Source organism: Calypte anna, chromosome 4B (assembly GCF_003957555.1).
Source record: "Calypte anna isolate BGI_N300 chromosome 4B, bCalAnn1_v1.p, whole genome shotgun sequence".
Classification (NCBI taxonomy): Eukaryota; Metazoa; Chordata; class Aves; order Apodiformes; family Trochilidae; genus Calypte; species Calypte anna.
Genome location: NC_044249.1, coordinates 21,573,173 through 21,597,279, shown reverse-complemented (window position 1 = coordinate 21,597,279; position 24,107 = coordinate 21,573,173). Strand labels below are relative to the sequence as shown.

General features: G+C 42.6%; 1 protein-coding gene across 1 annotated transcript in view; it reads right to left on the bottom strand.

The window, feature by feature from the left end:
- ATRN (attractin) overlaps nt 1-24,107 on the bottom strand; it is a 152,979-nt gene that overhangs the window by 26,606 nt on the left and 102,266 nt on the right. The window contains exons 26-27 of the mRNA XM_030450914.1: nt 13,822-13,883; nt 3,467-3,545 (exon numbers count right to left, since the gene is read on the bottom strand). Coding sequence (XP_030306774.1) covers nt 3,467-3,545; nt 13,822-13,883 — 141 coding nt within the window. The remainder of the gene's footprint in view (nt 1-3,466; nt 3,546-13,821; nt 13,884-24,107) is intronic.

Genomic DNA, 24,107 nt, shown 5'->3' with positions numbered 1-24,107 from the left:
GATATGACACAAATTGCTCCCATTTTTCACTTTGGGTCAAGTTTTATACTCTGCAAGGCCTGAACTTTTGCTCAGTGCTCCAAACCCATTTTCCTACAGCTCCACGTTTCCTACACCAGGTTTGCACACCAGAAGAGCCTTTGGCCTTCAGGCTGAGGAACATCAGCACTGCCACGTGCAAGCAGCAGGACAAAATGCTGCAGAAAAGCAAGGAAAAAAAAATCAGGAGCATTTTCCAGGATCCTGATGCAGATTCTGGATGTGTAGCACACTGCTTCCTCAGTAAGGAGGAATGGAAATCCAGTTTCACCCAAATGATGCTGCTCTGTTCCATTACCTGACACACCAAGCATTACTGTACAGCTTCTCCCAGCACACTTGCCAAGGAACACTTGTCTGAGTAATTCTGACTCCCAGACCTTTCAACACACTCCCCTTTTTCCTGTCCTATGCACATCTCAGATTAACCTTCAGCTATCTTGGTTTTCACCCTGCACTGTGATAAGAAGTTCAGCCCTCTCAATCCTTCCACTGGAAGCACTGATTGATAGCTGGGAATTACCTGCAGACTGCATTATATTTTTATTTATTTCTGAGTTAAGATTCCAGAACAAGCAGAGAACTCCTGCAGCACAACCCACAAGATACACAGGACTGTAACCTGACTACTTTTAAAAACACAGCCCAAGCCAGAGAAATCCCTTCCTCCAGGACTGCATTTATTACCTTACACTTTCCAACATGCTGTCTGAATCAGTGTCCTGCTTCATCACCTTGCCTTTCACCCTGCTCTGAATTATAATATGGTGGGAGAAGGAAGTGTATTTGGTCTCAATTGACAGTGTCAGTAATTTATAGAGGAAAAAAAACCAAACCAAACCCAAAATATTTGTCCCAGTCCAGACTCCACGTTCTGTGACCCAAGACTTGTGTCAGGATAATGGAGAAGGAACTGAATTTGGTCTCAATTGACTTTGTCAGTAATTTAGAGGGGGAAAAAAACCCCAATAAACCCCAAAATATTTGTCCCAGTCCAGACTCAAGTTCTTTGACCCAAGACTTGTGTCAGGATAATGGAGAAAATCCCAGAGAGCAGCCACTTGGAAAAGAAGGGAAAATGGTAAATCTAAAACCCCCACACTTCAAAAACATCCTCAGCACAACACAGGGGTAAGCTTGTGTTACACTTAAAACTTGCAGTGTAGCAAATTGCTCTTAATTATTTTAACTACTAAGGTTTAAAGGGGACCTTGACAGGATTTATTGAGTCTGTATAAAAAGCCCCCTGCAAGCTATAAAATTATCCCAGATAATACCAAAAAGTCAAAGAATTTTGGGGCAGACTTTTGTTTCTGGAGATAATTCTTATTAATCTATCTAATAATGGCATGACAAGAGATTTAAAAGAGCTTCCTCAAGTTTTACAAGTATTTTTAACACCAGACAGATGGAATAGCAGAGATTGTGAACTACAAGATGGAATCAGTAGATGGAAAGAAGGAGGAAGATAAATTAACAGCAAAAGGCAGGAACCTGCCAGGAAAAGAACAGACTGATTACCTGCCCATCAAAGAGCCACACGTGTAAACTGAATTTAGAGTAAAACACACAATTATGCTGCTAATGTGACAGCTTTTTTCCCTTAAAACCTCCATCAGCCTCAGAGTAACCTCATTTATGGAGACATCTTTCATTTAGGCCACTGCTAAGATATCTCAGCTGAGCTCCCAAGCAGAGTATTTACTTCTCAGTCCATGTTCCTTATACATTCCTAGATAACATTTCACCCCAGGAGCCAACAGGGAACATTATGCTGACTCCAGCTTCCATTCTTGCCAAGAAAGCAAGAAGGAAAAAACCCAGCTGCCCTAGTAAAAATTTATCTACCTTCAGAGAATACAGAAAAACCTCCAAGACTTAAATTATTTCAAAGATTAAGGGTTATCTGTGTGAAAACCACTGACTGTATTATGCATTTGAGTTCACTAGCAAGAGTAAAAACATCTGAAGCAGAAAGAAGAAGAGGAGGAAAAGAATTATCAGACATAATCCTACTTTATTATATGAAAGCAGATCCTCAGATTGAATAAATTTATACTATTCCCACTGGAAAGCAGAACCAGAGACAAATTTTAGAAGATATGCAGGAAAGAAGCAGTGGCACAGAATTGAAGCCCTGTAAAAATTAATCCCCAGAATACTCCTGCTCAACTACTACACAGGAATAAAACACCCTTGAATAGAACAGTTCCATGTCTGGGTCCCTCCAGCTGCCAAGAGCTTCATCCCTGCAGGACAGATAAGAGGAAAATCTGTGGGAATGGGCAGAATTCCCCCTAAAAATCCCAAAGCAGGGGAAGAAGCACAGCACACTCCTTAGGAAAAGATACCTCCTTTTGGGTGACAACCTAAAGACACTTCCACAGAGATGGAGTCACTTAAATCAAGTCTGGTTTCTCTCATTCTGCACACAAATAAACAGATCCCACAAGACAAAACTCCTAAAAATAATCCCAGGCACAGCCCAGCCTGACCTCTGCTATATCTGTCCACTGTCCAGGGCTCTGCTTGCTGTGGTTTTAGTGCTTAGCACAGCAAGAAAACCCCAGGAATGTGGCATCATCTGCCTTGCAGCACACAGGGCTTGCTGCTCTTACTAAATATTTCTGCATCTGTGCTTAAAAAGGAAAAATAAAGACCCATTCTGTATGCTACAGAGTGACAACGTGTTGCCCATCCTCCCTGGGTCACCTTGAGTGCATTGGGCATAACATGAAATTAGTTTCAATTGAGAAGCAGCTGGTGAAAAAACTGAATCCATCACCAAATGCATCAAGGATAAACAAGGAGGAAATGTATTTTATAAAGCAGAAATGTTTTGACATGCTGCAAACAAGCAAAAGCTGGGAAGCTGGTGTGGTCCATGGCTTGGTGACAAGGATAAAACCTTGGCACTAAAAGTTGCCTTTTGAAGTAGGACACAAGCTTGCCACATTGGGGTGGTTTCTCCTATCTTTTTCTTATGCTGCCATGTTGGAGAAAAAACAAAACAAAATAATTTAAAAAAAAACAAACCAAAAAAAGCACCTTCAGACAAGCTTTTAATTTGAAAATGGGGATTAGCCTTTTTTTAAGAGATTAAAACAGAAGTTCATGTGGTTCAGTGCTTCTTTTGTGGTCATTTTGTAGCTATGCTGTCTAGAATGTGAGTTCTGGAACTCAGCACATTTCACCCCAATTTCATGTGCTCTGCAGAAAGTGCAGCATCAGGATACTAAAAGGGCATCATTTGTCACTGCAAGTGTAATCAAAAGTACACTATTAAATCCCTAAACAGAAGCATTTCTAGATTAGTGGAGCTTATCCCCAACTGAAGGTTAATGCTATGCATATGTGAACAAATAGAAGAGAGAAGAAGTATAAAAAAAGTCATTTCAGAGATAGCATTCAGTGTTGGCATTTCAACCTCTCTTCGTCGGGATGCCCAGCAACTCTGCTTAATCTTCCAAACCACAGCTGCCACCAGGAGCAAAGACAGGAAACAACTGCAAAGGAAAAAACAAAACAAAACACATCTCTTATTGTCCTCGTTCAGAACATAAAAGCAGCTGAAAAACTCCAGCAAATAAAACCAAAATAGGCTCAAAAGTTCATATCATACTTAGAGGTACTCTGATGGAAGATAATACAGCAGTGAAAAGTGTCTCCTAGGGTTCACTGCTTGTGACACCTGGTGAGGGACAATGTACATTTATTTTCAGAGAAAACTGTTGTTCCAAAGGTCCCCATTTGACCTCTTTGTGTGACACCCACCAATTTTCACTAGGAAATCAAAACAGTAAGGCTGAAAGATTTAATCACATTGGAAAAGCCAGTATTGACTATCTGTGGTGATATTTAAAGCAAGAGGATAACCCAACAAAGAAAAGCCTCCAAAGAAGCAAAGAAAATAGGTATTTTTCTTTCCCAAATTACAAAAATAAGACAGAGCTTATAGCCATCAGATTCTTTATAACTGGCTGTTGCAGAACTTTGGGGCATTTCTTGATTTCCCCAAATCTAGATTGCTTTTCTTAACTCTAAAGAGAAGATGAATAGAGTTATCAGCTTCTAGGGAAAATGCAAAGCAGCAGATCCAACAGAAAGCAGTTAGAATAATAACAAGTATAATAAAAGCTGACTTTATTGACAGTTATGATCTTATCACACTGAATACCTAATGAGCAACTTCAAGGCACACCAGCTTTCCAACAGGAAAATTTCTCCTTTTGTTTATCTAAACCTCAGTGAACTCTCTGCAAGCATTGCACTTATGGGCAGGAGAAAACATCTCCAAATCTTCTTCTCCAGGTCCCAGTGTGTATTAAAAGGCAATGCTTAAAGGAAGATTAACCAGAGTAGAGGATTTATTTCCTACAGTGCACTATTTACACCTCCCACTGGTCTCTTTATGTGTGAACAGAGATTCCTGGGGAAGGGGGAACCAACGTGCTCCTATCCCCACCTCTGGGCATGCTTTGGTTCTGGTCATCCTGGGGCTCTCAAAGGAAACCCACACCCAAGACAGTTTGTCCCCAACACAGGAAAAAGGTGGAGATCCAAATCCAAAGATGATCAGAGAGCTGGAGCAGCTCTGAGCCATGCTGAGAGTTGGGGGTGTTCAGCCTGGAGAAGAGCAGGATCCAATGGGGAGACCTTAGAGCACCTTCCATTACCAGGGAAGCTGGGGAGGGACATTTTATAATTTTATAATAATTTTATCATTTTATCATTTTTATAAGGTGTGGAGTGAGAGGACAAGGGAGGATGGTGTCAAGCTGAAAGAGGAGACACTGAGTTATTAAGAAGAAACTGTTTGGTGTGAGGGTGCTGAGCCCCAGGGTGCCCCCAGAAGCTGTGGCTGCCCCATCCCTGGCAGTGCTGAAGGTTGGATGAGGCTTGGAGCAACCTGGGCTGGTGGGGTTGGAACTAAATGATCTTTAAGGTCTCTTTCAACCCAAACCATTCTATGAATCCACATAGGAAAGATCATGGTCAGAAAAAGGCTGTGACCACTCAGTAATCCCTGCCCTTGGAAAAAAACCTCAGGTCTCTGCTTCCCAGATCCATCCTTTCTGCAGAGCCTCAAACCTCCTCTTTCCAGGCAACGCTGTGGTTTGCACTGTGCTCTCCCACCCTTACTCACACCAACATCCATGACCCTGACAGCTTCTCCTTGGATGTGAAGCCACCATTGCACCCCTGACTAAATATTGAGGATCAATTCTAATGAAGAAAATCACTCTTAATTCATAAATATAAATATTATTCTTATTGTCACCAACTTAAACAATGATAATTCGATGAACTATTTGAATTTGGTTCAATTGCCACTAATCATATTTAATGAGAAAGACCAGATTTTTTCAGAGATAAATTACAGGAAACAGAATTCTATTTATTATGCAACCTTTTGCATAGACCAGATTTTTCCAGAAATGCAGGTGATGGTGATGGGATGGTACCTCATCCCACCAGTACCCCCTCTCTTCAGAAATACTTTGTCCCATCTCTGAGGGAATCCTACTCTCCCACATCAAATTCTCCAGCAGAGTGCAAAGACTTGGAAATATTTATCATTAGGAAAAGGAGAGCCAGCAGGAACCATGCCCTGAGATGCAGAAGGAGGAGGATCCATTCCTGGTTCCATGTCACTATCCATAGCTTATATATTATAAAAACTGTGTGTGAAAAGGGACTGAGCATCCAAGGGGCAGCCAGTGGGCAACCTGATAACATTTTTCAAGCTTAGATATTTCAGAAATACTTTTTACTCTCACATCATACATGATATTAAAAAATTGGCACTCGTGTGGCTTCAGCTTTAAACAGCCTGCACGGCTTTTAGAGACTCCTACAGTGCCTATTTCTTTATAAATTTAAGCAGGATCACAGAGAGATTTGTTTGGCCTTTTTCATTTTCAAAGGTCTGTATCCCAAATCACTTCCCCCACGTTTCCTCTAAGTATTAAAATCTGACATTAGTTCACTGCAAAAGCCTGGCCATTTTTCTGCAAACACCAATGGGCTCGGGGAGCAATTCTGTATTTTTATTTCCTTTTTGAGAGGTGCTGGATTACTACTGACTTTTACAATCAAAAAACAACATGCTCTCATTAACTAGGAAGGCAGATCCATTAAATCTTTAATTGCTGTTTTGATAAAGAAGCTACACATGCATTATTGATAACTGAGGATTTGGGATCTCCAGCTTTCCTTTTCTTTCCCCAGCTCCCCACTGCTTTATTTAATGGTGGAGCAGAGTCTCTCTACCACCTGCAAACAGTATTTATCTCCTGCACAAGACCATGTTTTGGACTAGATGGATTTTCACGTTTGCCACACCTGAAAAAGCACAAGTGGATGATGGATAAGCAAAATTTTTCAGTGTCCACATTTGTTTTGGGCTCCTCTAAGCTCCCCGTGGCATGACTGCCACCACATTGACTCAATGGCCTTGGGAATCTTTTTTGGTCCTCTTTTAAGGTCCAGTTTTCTCAAAAAAAAAAAAAAAAAAAATCCATTTCCAAAGCCTAAGGTGCAATGTTTGCTTTATCTCAGAGGCTCAAAGAGGACAGTGCTCCCTGAAGAGTAAAAATTCAAAATGCATCCAAGCAAAACCAGCAGAGCCAACCCCAGGAGCTGCTTTGTTTTCAGTAGCATTTTACCACCATTGGACAAAAAGGGAGGGTGGCAATAAACCAAAACCTTCAAGGCAGCAGGGAAAAGTGTTCCTGGCTCCACATTTAATTCCTGGCTTCATGAAAACAACAATATTCCCAACATCTGCAGGAGTCCCCAGGCCAGGCTGCCAAGGCACAGCTCCTGCCAGGCCATCGATCGCCTCCACCTCCTGACTCCACTGAGAAGCCTCAGCTCAGGATAAAGCTTTTTAGATGCTATTGCCATGGTTCTTCTGGGTCTATCTCCTCAACACCCCTTTTATTTAGGGAAAAGGGATGGAAATCTCAAGAGCAGAGAAAACGTGCCACCTGCTTCATCAACCTCGAGTCCTTCTGTGTTATATAGACATATCTTGGAGAATGACCTCCAGGAGGAGTTTCTAGGAGGTCAAGCTAACAAATGAAGCTGTGCACAGCCAGGGAAGTCTTTAAGATCTCCTCCCTTCTTCAGGTGACCCTTACAAGACCTATGTGCCCCATTCCCTCATGTCTGTCAGACAGCACCAGGAATATCCACCCCAGGCTGAAGATCCGTATCAAACCATGGTGGGTTCCTATGAGGATGGCTCCTCTTTATGGGAGATTTAACTCCTGAGCTGCAAATGTCAGGCATGGATTTCTTATTTTTGGTTGATTTGAGCACAGTGCCTACCTACATATCCAATTATTCTCTTAGAGAAGAAAGCTGGGGTAGAGAACTAAGAGGATCACCTTTATCCTTGTATTAAATCCCCTTCCTGAAATCCACCATTCCACAAACTTCATGTGCCAGAGTATTTAATGAGTTTCTTTGTCTTGCCTGACTTCTGGCACCACAGGCAAGTCTTTCAGAAGAGAGGAATTAACATTTAAAGACTAATAACTCCTTTAAAACCACCCACCACAGTCCCCTGCATTTCAAAGCACCACCATACCACTTGGTACTGTCACAAGGAGGCAGCAAATACCCACAAAAGCTATCAAGCCATTTAGGAATTTTTCCCCCCTTTTGCTACCTTCCCTTGGCAGCACTCAGGGAGAAAGAAAAATCAGTGTCTGGGCTTCAGTCCATCACCTGCTGGAAGGGCCCTGAGGGTAGAGGGATGTCAAGGTGCATCTATTGGGCTTACTCAGCCTAAACCATCCTGAAGGATGTTGAAAAGACCTGTTCCTCCTGTCAGTAGCTTTAAAGAGGCTTTTTTTGTTGTTCTCCATGCTTTCTCTTGGAAAGCAACTGTGGAACTATGGAAGGAGCAGAAAGAAACAGCTGTGTGGAACGAGAGCCACGTTGGAAAATGGTTTGGAAGGAAAGCCCAAGGTTGGCAGGGTCCTGGTCAAGCCTTGCTTTCTCCTGAACAGCCTCAGCCAGCTCTCTGCCAGCTCTGAATTCTACTCAACCATTTCCAAATTGCTTTAAAAATAAACTCCTTCTGTTGCTTTCTCCTCCAAAATCCACAGCCTACACCAAAAGCCTCCTTCAACCCTCCCATCCACCCTTCATTCCCTCTCTACACCTCCTCCCACCTCACACCATGCTTTGGTATCACTGGTTCTCATCCATCCTCTCAAAAAAACAAGGGAAAAAGGAGAGAAATGTTCTCAGGTTTTAGCAACCCAGAGCAGCCTGGATGCAGAGGTTCAGGTGTCAGCCAGAGGCAAAGCAGCACATCCAGGAGCTGAACCTCATTTATCACCTGCTGGGTCTTCATTTTCCTAAGGCCAGGGATGAGTTGGGTGTGGGAGCAGCTCCCACAGAAAGAGGAAACCAGAAAACTCAGATGTGAAACCAAACTGCAAGGAAAAAAAGTCACCTAAGGGCATCCAGCACCTCTGGAGATTTTTTTAACCCATGGAAACTTGAACTTGACTCCTCCTTTGGGTCAGGTTCTGCCAAGTGCAGCTTCCACAAGTTATAGAAGTTTATGCTTTTAAAGCATGAATATTGCAGTAGTGGCATAAGTGAAATTTCCATTTTATGGGCAATATTCTACTTGATAAATAGCTTAATGAAATAATTATTTATTAGATTCTTTAAGCAAAATAAATGAGCAAGGAGGTTATAAGTAATCTCCCCTTAGCTGGCCTCAACACATGCATTAATTGTTAGTTGATAAGCTTTCAGCATTCTGTACCACAGGGTATTCCCACCCTGACACAAAGATCTGAACTTAAACACCCTGTCTGGTTTTATTCTGTGCTCTAAGCTCCTTTGCAGAGCAGAGAGGATATTCTCTCCACCCCAGGTATCCTTAAAGCTCTTCAGACAAGCATGCTTTCATTTTGAAATGGCTAGAAAACTTCCTCAGCACTTTGATGGGATGAATTATCATGAGAAAAGAAGAAAATCCATTTGGCACATTATGGCTCAATTATTAAACTCCCCTCCAATGTTTTTCAGCATCCCAATTGCTAGTAAAGAATGGCAGCTTTAAATGCTGGAAAATACAGCAGCTTCACCACTAATAAGCTTTAACATATATAGGTGACCTAATAATTCCAGAAAACACTGCAATGATTACTAGAAGCATATTCCAAATTCTTTTGATGAATTGGAAGCTATTTAAGGGCAATTTAGAAGTAAAAATTAATATGTTGGAGAGTTATAGGACATCTTTAAAGCCCTCGATGCATTAAACCTCAAAATAATTGGAACAAAGTAGATAATAATGCTGAAGGAATGCAGAGAGTTGGCCTTTGCCAAACACCCATCTGCAGCCTACAGCCAGCCAGGAGAGCTGATCTACACATGAATGACCCAATATTTCAGCTGAAGATGGCACCAAGGTTTAACAAGCCACAAAGCCACCTTATCTGTGGCAGGTGAGAACATTTATTTCTCTTTTCTGGCTCTCTTAAAAACCTGTTTTTTGGCAAGAAGAACTGATCTGACACCCTGTAAACCAGAGGCAGCTGAGTTTGGACTTGGTTGGACATTGGATGGTCCTGAAGGTCCCTTCCAACCCAAACCAGTCTGGGATTCTGTGCTGGGGTCTGGATGCGACCATTGTGATGGATGAAGGAAGGAGTGAAGAGGAGAACACAAAAAAGAAGTCCCAGATGTGAACTGCTAAACTTGTTCATCTTTCTAGAAATAATGTGAAGATATTCCCAACCTCTTTTCCTCAGAAAAAACCAAAGTGATTAGACTGTATTTTAGGCACATATTTAGTAAGGTTATTCTGTTGCAGTAAGAAATTCAATATTTAATAAGCAAAAAGAGAAAATAAAATATCTGTAGGATCACTCAACAGAGTTTAGAAGGCCAAATACTCAAAACAACAAAGATTTTCACATCTCCTGTATTCAATAGTACAAAAAGTACACTGGGGAGAAATACATATTAGAGACAGGGGTGGTGGCATAGGCAGATTTTCTTTTTGCAAGAGAAGGAAGCACAAATAATACTAAAAAATGTTGATTAGAGCTTACCAAAATAGCTCTAACTATCTGCTGAAGGACGACAGCAAGATTTGTAAATTAAAGACCTATTTTGTGAACAGCAGAGGAGGAAACAGAGAAAAAACCCCTCAGTTTGCTTGCAGTGCATTTAGCTTTGCAAAGGTTACCAATGGTTAGAACATCATTTCTCCTGTGGCTCCAATTATAATGCAGAATTAAAACCCCCATCACTTCACCCTTCTACCCAACCTTTATCCACTGACATTTTCTGAGCTGCAAATAAAATGTTAACGTCTTGCTAAATAAAATAAGGGTAAAATCCAGCCACACACCTGACCTGGTGCTCAACACTGGAGCTCCAAGCACCTCTAAATGTGAGGCACATCCTTCTCTCACCCAAAGTAGCCCAGAAATGAACTGGAAATCAAAGCCAGGAGTCAGATTTGGTCCTGCTGCACTGTGCCTGATGTTATTTAAATGCAGGGCCATGTTCCTGGGGTCCCTGGAGCTCTGTGAGTCCCATGGAGAGCCACACTCAGAGCCTCTGATACTCCTGAAATGGAGATGCACCTGGGGGTTTGGCCACCCAGCTTGTTCTCCAGTGCCTCTTGGAGGGATTTACTTAGAATCACAGAATGGGCTGGGTTGGAAGGGACCTCAGAGATCATCAAGTCCAACCCTTGATCCACTCCCACTGCAGTTCCCAGCCCATGGCACTCAGTGCCACATCCAGGCTCTTTGGAAAGATCTCCAGACACGGAGAATCCACTACTTCCCTGGGCAGCCCATTCCAATGCCTGATCACCCTCTCCAGAAAGAAATTCTTTCTCATCTCCAACCTAAACCTCCCCTGGCACAACTTGAGACCCTGCCCTCTTGTCTTGCTGAGAGTTGCCTGGGAAAAGAGCCCAACCCCCCCCTGGCTCCAACCTCCTTTCAGGGAGTTGCAGAGAGTGATGAGGTCTCCCCTGAGCCTCCTCTTCTCCAGCCTCAACACCCCCAGCTCCCTCAGCCCTTCCTCACAGCAATTCTGCTGGATCCCTTCACAGCCTCCTTGCTCTTCTCTGGACCTGCTCCAGCACCTCAAGCTCCTTCCTGAGGGGCTGAGGGGCCCAGAACTGGACACAGGACTCAAGCTGTGGCCTCACCAGGGCTGAGTACTTGACCTAAGGCATCATGAATATCAGGAATGAAATGAAGAATCTTTCCCTCCTCTTTTCCTCAGGCAGCTGAATGTAAAGCTGCTGCTTCCAGCAGCAGAGCACGTTTAGGATGGGGTTACAGCCAAGTGGAAAGAGTGACCTCTAGAAGATGGAAATGGGCCACAACATCACCTGCACAGAAAACTTTTCCAAATTTTCTCTCAGAATGGCAATATGAAGCAAGACCCCTGACCAGGACAAGAGAAAGTCATTCTAAACAGTCATTTTCCAGAGTAAAATCATTTTTTGCCTCCATTATATTCAAAGAATTGAGATCCCCAGAATGGTTTGGATGGGACCTTCAAGCTCACCCATTCCCAACCCCCTGCCATGGGCAGGGACACCTCCCACCAGCCCAGGGTGCTCCAAGCCCCATCCAACCTTCAACACCTCCAGGGATGGGGCAGCCACAGCTTCTGGGGGCACCCTGGGGCTCAGCACCCTCACCCCAAACAATCTCTCCCCAGGATCTCCATCTCCCCTTTTGCAGCTCGAAACCCTTCCCCATCACTCCATTCCCTTGTCCCAAGTCCCTCCCCAGCTTTCCTGGAGCCCCTTCAGGCACTGGAAGGTGCTCTAAGGTCTCCCTGGAGCCTTCTCCAGGCTGAACACCCCCTGATGCTCCAGCCCACTTTTTGACTGAGGGTTGGTGTCCTGTGTCTCCAAGATGGTTTTACCAAATGTCCTCATGCTTTGCAGAAAGCCTTTTCATTGCCTCAGTGTGCAAACTGTCAGCCAAATCCTTCCCATTCCCATCCAGGCAGATGTCAGATGTTACCTATGCGTGGTCTAACTTGGGTTTAACCAGAATTATGAAACCCACCCTAGAGCACTGGGAATACAAGGGTTTCAAGCATTTCCCCTACAAACAGCAGAGATGAATCACAAACTCAACCACAGGTAATTTAGGAAGTTACAGTGACTGTACAATCTAACCCTGGAAGAGGGGCTCAGCAGAATTTACAGTTAAAGAATCAAAGATTTTTTTAATGCATCATGGAAGGTTGGTTGGAAAACACCAGTGAATTCCCTTCTCCCAGAGACACAGGTTCCTGCTCTGCTGGCATCTTAGGATGTTCAATAATATTGTGTCTTCTCAAGGAGATCCATGTGAGAGCAGTGATGGAGGGAAGGAAAATCACTCCTGGCTGTCTCCAACCTTTGCCCAATGCTTGGCCATGTATTTTCAGATTCACTGAGCTATTTCATGCACACATCTTCTGCCCCACACCCTGATGCTCTGCCAGTGATGGAGCTGGAGGAAACCCTCATCTTGGAGAGATCCAAACTCAGGTGGATCTGGGTCTGTTATGACTTGATGGATATTTAATGTGTGGATTGATCTTATGCCATTGAAAAGGAACTAGGGAGCCAGTTCTGCTCTCTCTCCCTCTAAGTCATTCTCCTGCCACAAAGATTTTGACTGAGATGGATTCAGAAGAGCAAATGTTGAGGTTTGATGTAGGAGTAAACACTTCATATCCCTGGAAGCAAGGGGAGGGGTTCAAGCCTGCTGTTTACCTGGGGTTGTATTAAAGCACACTCTGTCCAATCAACCTCCTAAAAATAAATCAATAAATAAACTGATAGAAACCACTTATCTGAAGGACCCACCTGGAGCTCCTTGCTTTAATTAATTTAGCCTGGAATCTAAAGCAGGATATTATTCCCACTGCTCATCTGAAAAGGGGCATAATGTAGCCTATGCTAAGAGAGGTTGTAAGACTTGGAGGAGTGTTTACTCCATGATCCCTCCCTCGTGGGAGTTCTCTTTATTCATCAAGTGTTGATTTATATTTATGGAATATTAATAGTTTCTAAAACAGTTTCTCAATTCTAACAGGGGAGGTTTTGAGACTTGAAGAGCTGGCCTGGGATCCTGTGAGAGACATTTAACCTCTTTGTTAGGGTTTTACTTTTTTTGGAGGCTGGAAGAGGAAACAAATCTTGAAATTGCTTCTGTTGGTTCCCAGGGAATCCTTCACACTAAGAAATGAACTTTACTTAACAGCTCATGATTGACAGAAGGGTGTTTAGCTTCAACTTTGTTGAAACCTATGTTTCTGTTTCAAATGACTTATTTTCAGAGTTTAGTTGAAAATTTTAAGGGGCTACCTAAAGAGTCTGAACTTAACCCTTTCCAAATCACTTCCTTAATTTAGGATTTGTGTCTGACAATGATGAATTTCCCCAAGTCATTCAGTACTTGTATGACAACTCCATACACCACTTTAAAAGTAACTTTTCCATTCCAAAAAGCCTCTTTCTTCCCCAGCCTCCCTTTCCCTGCATGCACAGGACAAGATTCATTTGCAAAGATAAGCAGACAATTTCCTTAATATATTTCCTAATTAAATACTTTAAACACAGTAGAGATTTGAATTTTCTAGGCTGTGATGTAAGCAGGATGCTTGATTAAAAAAAAAAAAAAATAAAACAACAAAACCCCAAACACTTATCCTGGAAAACAAAACCCCAAATTCTTTCCTGAAGAAAAAGCTGTTTTAAATTAAAAGTACCTGAAAAATGTCACAAAGAACTGTACCAGGTCCATAAAGTTGCTGTGCTGTGAGAATGCAATCTGCAAAAGAAAAGCAAATGCTTTCTATTAGTTCCTGAAAATAAAACTCATTTTTAAAACGTGTTGCTGCTGGGATCAAGAAATGAGAGTGAAATCTGTCTTTAAGTCAACGAGCATCTTTAAACACTGTTTTGAAACGGAAATATTCTGAGGGAAAAGAAAACAAACTAAAAATTCACATTATTTTGCAATCACACATCCCAAAAATGAACCCAAACCAGTAACACCTCTCCCAGCAACGCTGAAGGAATTGAGTCCAATGCACAAAGCACCAGCTCAAAAAATTAAACCTCATTCTTTCCAAAGAGCTGAAGTGGAGCAGTTTTAATTATCAGAGACACAACGACCCCCAGTGCATCATTAACCAGTCCCAAACTCCACCTTCCTATTCAAATAATATTCTTACATCAAAATCTCCCTGGCTGAGCAACTTACAGCAAGAGCAGCAAAAAGGCAGGAGATACAGAAAATAATAGATACTGTAAAAACAGCCATGGCATTCATCTTGACTCACTTCCCTGCAACCCTCTCCAATTGCAAAGGAAAGTGGAAAACAAGGGAATATTTTGGACAAAAACCAGAGGGAAGAAGCAAGCAGGAAATTGGGAGGTGGTTAGAGGCAAAAAGAAAGATTAGGGAGCCTGGTTAAAAATAACAAAGCAGAGGGGAGGGAAGCCAAGGGAAAGGCAACTTGGGCAATATTAGGAATCAGGAGTTCTTTCCAGGTACCTCCTATTTCCTCTGCTTATCAATCTCAGCACCACAACAGGGTATTAACCCTTTCCTGAAGGAACTGAATTTATTTCAAAACGAAGCTGCAACCTCCACCTCTGTTACAAAAGCATTCCACGGATATTAAGTTCACTCAAGGCATCATTTGTTGGCTTTTTTTCCTTAATAAATTACACATCATGGTACCATTAACACAAACACAAATCTCTCCTCCTGGCAACAGTCACAACCCAAAAACCATGAATAAATGCAGAACATGTTATTGCTTGGATTCCTGTTGCTCCAGAACACCTTCTATTGTCACATTTGCTCCAAACAGCCATTGGAACGTGGAACAGAAGCTGACAAAAATAATTTTCTTATAAATATATTGAAACATTCCAAAGTTCAAAGCTCCTTTAGAGTGCATAAGTTATTTTGCTGGAAAGTTAACTCAAAACCTGCAGACCAGATGCTTGTGACCTCAATATCCCTGCCTGCAACAGACAAAACCCCACATAGTTTCTTGCTGATTTTTTTCCTTATAAAGTGCTTCCCAACTGTTTCCTGATGAGAAAAGGAGAGTGAGCATGATTTCACTTTTTATTTTCAAACTGAGTGCCTGGTAACCGAGGTGGTTTTGTATTCACACAACTCTTGCAGTGCTTGAAGGCAAAGATTCCTACCCAAAATACCACAATCCAAAATGCAACCATCTAATACACTGAAATATGGCCTGAAAATCACTGTGATGCTGACAGGCTGGCAAAGATGCATTTCTAAACACAGCCTTTATTACGTATCAACAGCTCATCTTTTGAAAGCCTTCTGTAGAAAAAAGAACATGAAAAGCACAAAGGAATCAACAAAGAAACCTGCAGAGGATCATTAGGAGCAGCTTCTGGGATGGAAACCACAGCTTGTTCCAATTAGAAGAAGAAAAAAGTACCTGCTAATTTAAAAAACAAAATAAATAAAATCCATGTTCTATGAAGGATTAATGAGACTGAAGTCAGCTCTAAACTGGTACCAGAGGAGAGCTTCTCATTGTTTGGTAACAAATGTGGGAAAAGAATAACACAGGGAAGTTGGATTTCTTTCACACAGGAGCCCTGGAATGCTTTCCCAGGGATTTTGGTTCTTCATAACCTGTTGGAGCTCTTCTCCTCTACAGATCAACCAAGGAGCAATACAAGGACCTCAAACATGGATTTAAAAAAACCCAAACCAACCAAGGTTGGTTTCTGCAATTGCTTTCTCACAAGCTGAAAACATTTTATGCTATTAAACCTGACCAATCTGTGTCACAGCCAATTTAGTATCATAATTGTTAATGGTTTGCTTACTTAGACCTTAATTTCCTCTAATATCATCTGTTTCTAGAGCTTAATTAATTCAGTTATATTAAAAGTTTGGTTAGAAATAGCTGTTAAGAGCAGACTGTTCATTCTGAATCCAGGGAAAATATGGCATAAACTTCTTAGCAGTATGGATTTTTAATTAAGTTGAAATGACAGTAGAGGATTCATTTATCCAGTCTCAAAAAACTAATTTTGTACCAAAGGAATAAGCAGTGTAACTGTAGGAAAACACCATTTATCTCAGGCTGGGGACTGGGAGAGCCTCCTCCAGGTACTGAGAAGAACTTCAGCTTTAAAACTTGCTATTTTCATAACATATGTGGCCTTTAAAGATGTTTTATGCTATGGTCTTATGAATAATGCACTTTCTTTAAATAGGTAAGATCGAAACAGGTCAGAAAATTATTTACATTCATCCCAGAGAATATTACAAAGCTGTGGTGGTTTTCTGATCTGAAGAGGTACCTGAAAAAGCACAGCAGCTTATCATGCTTTTTCTGATGCTACATCCTTTGGAACATCAAAAAAAAAAAAAAACCCCACAACTGGCTGCTCTTCAGATAAATAAAAAATCACTGGCTATATGGACTGATAAAAATTCCTAATTAAAAGCTTTACTCTTTCCCTGGATTAACACTAAGCTGAGGAAAAAAGATTCAGCTGCCTCTCACTCTCCCAACAACATCTGAAAGGTTCAACAGTTTTGAAAGCAGTACACGAGGATTTCAAAGGAGTTAATGACAAAGTATTTGGCCACAAAATACTTTGTGTAAAGGAAAAGCAATTTGAACCCAATTGACATCTCAGTACCAGTTGGTATTGCAAACTCAGAACACTTCTGGAGTTAAACTACAGCCTGGGAGTGATATCAATCCTGACAAACAAATTGGGATGATTATGGACCAGGAATTGGTTTGCATTAGTTCCCAGCTTGTGTTCCAAGAGAAAAGAAACTTGAGAATAATTTAAAGAGAATAATTCTGTGCAAAAGCAGGTCCAGCTGATGCTTAGTCAGCTTCTTATTCTGAAACAACTTTAAGTGCAACCATATCTAAATCCACTCTTTTTGTTTACAGCTGCTTTGAACTCATTAAAAAGTACCTGAATTTCACATAACATAAAGAAAAAAGAGTATCACCAAACCAGTGGGAAACTCTACAGAATTTTTTTTTTATTAAAAATAGCAAGAAACACATTTGAGTCACTCCTCTCACTTATCTGTAATTAACAGAGGTCCAGATAAACCAGCACAACGTAACTCCTGAAAGTTATTGCTTATTTTATACAAATAAAAGTCAAACTATTAGCTCCAGGAGGGATGGGGCAAATCTCTCTCCAGACTCAAGTAACTTCTTACACATAACTCATTTAGACTACAAGTACTGATAGGAACTGAAGAACTGCTACTGGACTGAAGAACATTTCCAGTATAGCATTTGCATAACAATTTGGAACATTTTGAGTATCTTATACATTTGAAAACACAAATGATCAGAGAAAATACTATTTCTGTAACTTGATTTCCCTGCTAACAATTCAGGATTATTTCCATGCTGCATTTTTTCCTTTCTCCACTGTGGTATCAAGTGACTCAATTCCCATCAGTCCTGCCTTTCTATTCAACCCTACCCCATGTTAGGGCTGTAAAAAAAAGGGAAATTGGAAATGATATTCTGAACAGGACTCAATCCTAGAAGAGGATTATAAAGGAGAGGGAAAAAATGAAGTCTAATTAACTTCTGAAGCCAGGGAAGTAGAACACAAGGTGCAAGGAGAAGGAGGCTGCTGGAGTTGGGTGCTTGCTGTGAATTCAGGAGGCATCAAAAGGGTCTCTGCTGTGAGATCCATTAACCTCAGCTGGCAGGTGGGAGAACACTCCAGCATTGCTGGTTTGAAAGCCTACAGGACCACAACAGCACCAAAACCCAGGGAAATGTCAGAGATTTGAGGCTGCTTTGCTTCTGATTTAAATACAGCCCCAGCACCAGGAGTTAACAACAACAACAACAAAAACCCACGTGCAAGGCTGGGAGGCTGAGAGCTTCAAGGGCTTCCCAAAAAGACAAAGCCAACAGCCAAACAAGCTGCAGATGACATTTGTGTACATCTTCCTCTCTTTCTTCCTCTGCTTGCTCTTTTTTTTTTTTATCTTTTATGGTTAGAGGCAAGGATTCAATCTGACCTTGCGAGGACACAGCAATGGGATGCTGTGGCCTGAATGCTGAGTGCCTGCACTCCTGTCAAAAGCCCAGCTGAAAAACAAATGGTTTCTAAGTAGTCTTGAGCCATGCCAGAGTCATCAAAACATCATTTTTGCCCTCTGTGATAGCAACGGGGGAAAAACAGCTCCCCTGCTCAAGAGAAACCTCGTTCCTGCTCTTTGCTCTCCTTGAAACACAAATGTGGCTGAGGGAAACACAGCAGAAAAACTCAGATTGCTCTTGGAGAGCCAAAGCCAACAGCCTTGGGCCAAGCTGAATCCATCTAGCAAGCCAGCTCCACATCCTAAAAGTGTGGCCCAGCTCTGCCCCATGCTGTTGTTCCATGGGCTCTGTGAGCATCTTTCAGGAGCCAAAGCTTTCATGAAGGCAGCAGAGAGGGGGCTGTAGGAATTCAGGGCTTTGTGTTGGTATTTTTGAGCTCATGGAGGGATGGGAGAAGCCCTGCAGCAACCCCAGGAAGGAGCAGGGCAAAGTGACCCTTTTTGGGTCTCAAATTGCCTCTGTCCTTTTAGGTTTCAGGATGACTTTTCAGAGGAAGCATCTGTTTAATTCTGCAGATGTGATTCATGGGATCCAGTCACAGATGAGAGGAAAAGACCTTAATCTTTGTAAGCCTCATGCAGAGCAGCAAAACATGGGGGCAGGGGGGCTTTGAGCAACCTGGCTGAGCAGGAGGTGTCCCTGCCCACACAGGGGGATTGGAACCAGATGATCTTTAAAGGTCCCTTCCAACCCAAACCATTCTGTGGTTCTACAAAAAGCTCACTCTAGAAACCTGGTAAGCAGCTTAAAGAGCATGCATCCCCCTCCTCCTCACCCCAAAATACAAATCTACAAACCTGACTAAGCTGAATTAGGTGAATTCAGGATGGAGGAGCCTTGAAAAGTAACTAAAAGCAGTCAGAGACCTGACCAGCATGTCCCACATCAGGATAGAGGCAGAATGGGAATGCCTTATTATTATCATTATTTCTATTTCCTTTCAAATTAGGCCATGGAGCAAACCACAAAGTAGAGAAGAGCAGGTTAAATAAAGACTACTCACCCTCTATTTTAACTCTGTGTAACACACCTGGAAAGGACAAGTTCATTAATCCCTGCTCTGCATTTACATCACAGACAATGGGGGTTAAGGCATCACAAAATGTTAGAGAATAAACACATTAAATAGACACTGATCATCTTTTGAACCTAAGAGGTAACAGACAGATGCAGTAGGATGATGGATTGCTGAAAAAACACCAAAAATAACATAAAAAACCCTTTTCTGGTGCTCCAGAACACCACACACCAGCTTTGCTTCAGGAGCATCCTGTCCCAGTATCCTGCAGGATATCCTTTTGGGATGCAAGGGGATCACCTGCCCTCAGTCCATCCTCACCAGGGAAGGGGCTGATAAGCACTATGCCCTGTCTCAATTAAGACCCAAACTAACTGCATCAACATGCACCACTTACAGTTTGGTGATTTAAGAAGGAATTTCAGTGAATGAAGCTATTTGATGGATGCTGAATGTCCAAAAGGGAAGGAAAGCATTACAACTCCTTGCTCTGTGTTGGGTGAAGTGTCCAGTTAAGTGCAAACAAGGCATTTACACTAAAAAAAAAAGATATATTTGTACAAATAAAATTAAGCTCCCAGGCACTGCATCACCATGCAAAACCACAAAGGCAATGGGGCCTTTCACTTGCAGAGGCGCCATGGATCTATTTGAAATGAACAGCAAAATTCCACTTCACATTTTGAGGTTAGGAAGAAAACTTAAGCTGCCTTGTTCCCTGTAAACCTTCAAAAGCTGCAAGAACAGCACAGGGAAAAACTTTCTAGATGGAAAAATTAAACCACAAGCTTGAGAGAAAAAAGGTCTCAGAGCTATGAATTGTAACTTGAAAAACTGACAGCAGGGAGTCAGCAACACACCTGGTGGTGTAGGTGGAGACATCAGGAGTTGTGATGCTCAACTAAAAGCTGACAAATTGGAGTAGGAAACAACCACTACAACAGCTAAAGGTGCAGGAGAGGTGGATCACAGAGCAGTCCCAGATGTAAATCCAGATTGAGCTATTCCTCCTTGATTAAATTAATTACTTTGTGCATGAGAAGCTCCCAAAACCAACCAGCACCCAAGCAGATCCAATAAACTGCTTTCTGTTTCACAGAATAAAAACTTAGAATCATAGAATCATAGGATGGGCTGGGTTGGAAGGGACCTCAGAGCTCATCAAGTCCAACCCTTGATCCACTCCCACTGCAGTTCCCAGCCCATGGCACTCAGTGCCACATCCAGGCTCTTTGGAAAGATCTCCAGACACGGAGAATCCACTACTTCCCTGGGCAGCCCATTCCAATGCCTGATCACCCTCTCCAGAAAGAAATTCTTTCTAATCTCCAACCTAAACCTCCCCTGGCACAACTTGAGACCCTGCCCTCTTGTCTTGCTGAGAGTTGCCTGGGAAAAGAGCCCAACCCCCCCTGGCTCCAACCTCCTTTCAGGGAGTTGGAGAGAGTGATGAGGTCTCCCCTGAGCCTCCTCTTCTCCAGCCTCAACACCCCCAGCTCCCTCAGCCCTTCCTCACAGCAATTCTGCTGGATCCCTTCACAGCCTCCTTGCTCTTCTCTGCACCTGCTCCAGCACCTCAAGCTCCTTCCTGAGCTGAGGGGCCCAGAACTGGACACAGGACTCGAACACAGAACTGGACACAGTACTTCTGGCCATCTCGGTGCAGCTGAAGAGGTTTCACGTGCTCAGATTTACATTTGCCAACAAGTGAAAAGAAAATCTCCACTAAAATTTGATTTTCACACCTTCTACTACGAACTACATTGCTCCTGGGTGATGCACCAATGGAACAGATAAATTACCAACACCTCACTTGCTGCAATACTCACGAAGCCACTGAGTTTTATGGCCCAAATATTTGACACTGTGCAAATATAAAAACCAAGTTCACTTCTCAACTTTTACTGGGATGGAAAATCGATTTATATTCCAATCCTGTGCCACCCTCCTGCAGCAGTCACAAATTGTCACTTCTCAGCTAATTGGCTGCAGTCAGCAGTTGGCTCAGAAATGCCAATTATAAATGCTTTGTCTCCCCATGTGAGCTCCCAGATTGCTGTGCAGAGCAAACATGGGCAGAGGTGCCTCTAAATTCCAAAGAGTGCTTAAGATTTAGTCCCCTCCTCTTTCTCTGCATCAGAAAAATCACCACACAAATCTGGCAAGTTGGAAGTGTTTGTTCAATAAACAGCCAGGTGCTGAATAGTGATGCTCATCTTCATTGGAAGTGCCCAGGCAAAGGATGTGCTGCAAGGTCCAGTAATTGGAACAGCAATCTCTGATCAGACCCCACACACCTACTCATTACAGTGACACACTCCCAAATGTCAGGTCCAGAAAACAGCTGAGTTTTTCTGAATGTCAGACAAACACCTTAAAACTAAAGATCAGCTCTTCCCCCAGACCTCTGCCACATCCATCCTCAGCTCTGTCCCTACACTGAAGGTGCCAGTGCTCACTGAAGGGAAGGGTGGTAAGAGAACTGGAGATTATTGGAGCAATTTTGCAGGAGAAAAATAAAGACAAAATACAGAGATACAAATCCAAGCCAAAATAAAACAAACCAGCCCCAGCTCTTGCTTGCAAATGGCACCAAGAGGAACAGCAAAGCAGGGCTGTGGTGGGGATGAATCCCAGACTGGTTTGGGTTGGAAGGGACCTGAAAGTTCATCCAGTTCCAACCCCCTGCCATGGGCAGGGACACCTCCCACAGCCCAGGGTGCTCCAAGCCCCATCCAACCTTCAACACTGCCAGGGATGGGGCAGCCACAGCTTCTGGGTGCAACCAGGGGCTCAGCACCCTCATCCCAAACAATTTCTCCCCAGTATCTCATCTCCATCTCCCCTTTTGCAGCTTGAAACCTTTCTCTCTTTTCCCATCTCTCCATTTTCTTATCCCAGGTCCCTCCCCAGTTTTCCTGGAGCCCCTTCAGGCACTGGGAGATGCTCTAAGGTCTCCCCATAGGATCCTTCTCTTCTCCAGGCTGAATTCTCCCAGCCTGTATTCACAGGAGAGCTGCTACAGCCTTCTGATCACCTTCATGGTCTTCAGAAAGTTGTGCAGGCACTGAAGGTGGTGCTGGGCTAAAGGAAAAGAGAGGCAAGAACTCAAGGCCCAATAGATTCTCTTTCCACAGAGGAGTTTGGGGTGAGCTGCTGAATGCTCCTTCCTGACAGCTCCTGCTCCACCTGGGACATGCTTGAGGTTGGGATGAAAGGATGGAGAAAGATGATTTCTGACAAATCTTGATGTCCTGTCCCAACTCTCCTCTCAATCACGGACAAAAGAGCCTCCACAGAAGGTTAGAGAAGGAATTCCCACTTGTAATTCTGCCCCAGCAATGGCAAGTGCAGTTCTCAGGTTGATCTATGAGCTTTCCACCCTATTTCCATCCAAGTTCCACTTGGCTTTCCACCCAAGTCCTGAGTTTTCCATTGCAGCACAGAAGTTCTCCATGCAGTTGACTTTCTTAAGGTCCAAATTCAGGTGGCAACTTCTGACATAACTTCAGCAAAAATCCCTGTAGGCTTTGTAAGGTTTGAGTGAACCTTCAATGGAGAGGCAGCACTGAGGAGGATGAGGAAAGATCCAACAAGCTGGGAGGGCCAAATCATAACTCACAAGTCAGGAAGGGGCATTTTTATGGGAAGAAGAACTCCAAGGTGCATTTCAATTCCTCCCAGCTTCAGGTAGAAACAGCACACAAATAATTCTGCTTCACTTGGCTTCTTGCAAACATTGGAACTGGCTGTTCAGTTTTTCCTCAACTTCTTGAATTCTGGTGAATTTTTAGATGAAAACTCACTCTTCAGACAAAAGTTAAAACCAGGCTATTTCATGATAAAAGCAGTTAAGCTCAGGCAAATTACTGTCATCAATTGGAGACAAAGGCTAGCAACATTAATCACTTCTAGCTGTAAAAAGCTCCACGGAAATCAGTCATAGAAAAGAAGCTCCTTTAAACTATATTCAGGGTTTAAAACCAGAATCGAACTGTCAAGACTCTCCCAACCTCACATAATGCCTGCAGACAAAAATCTTTACTTACCCTTGGCCCCTCCAAATCTAAATATTGGCAAGATGTCCAGCTGCAAACCTTTGAATGCAAACTTTATGCTTGGAATTCAAAAGGAAAAGTCTAAAAAAGAGCTATTTTGTCACAGTGCTACTGCCCCAAAACAACTCTCTCTTCCAAAGTGGGTTTTTTTTTTTACCCAAGAAGGGATTTCTTGTTGCTTGTAAACTTTTGTCCACATCTCACTTTGAAGACTGAGCTATAGGTTTGGGTGAAATCACTTGAAAAGGGATTCTTGGAGCAATCCTGGATGCTGCCTTTTTTAATCCCACAGCCTCCAAGCAATGGTACCTTCCTCAAGCACAGCACAAAAACCTTCATGTCATTTCTATTTCAGATGTTCAACTGAAGGAAAAAACCTCTTTGCTCAAAGGCCTGGCTTATTAAATGAAACACAGGTAAGGAATTTACTCCTTGAAGAGAAATTCAGCTGGGAAAAAAAAGCCCAATGAAATAAAATCCCTTGGTAAAAATATAAAGAAAGAAAACTGCACATTTTCCACTGCTGACAAAAAAGGGGAGACTTCTTCAAAAACCTCAATAAACATCATCCAGTTCCAATCCCCTGCCATGGTCAGGGACACCTCCAACCAGCCCAGGTTGCTCCAAGCCCCATCCAACCTTCAACACTGCCAGGGAAATCCATGCCACAGAAAGAATAAAAAAGGCTGTAAAAGCTGAGAATAACATTTTGGTTACAGAGAGAGTTCTCTTTCCACCAAGAGAGTCTTTTAAGAGGAAAATGTTGAGATATTCCTTATTTTAACTGGATTTGAATGTGACTGCATTTGTAT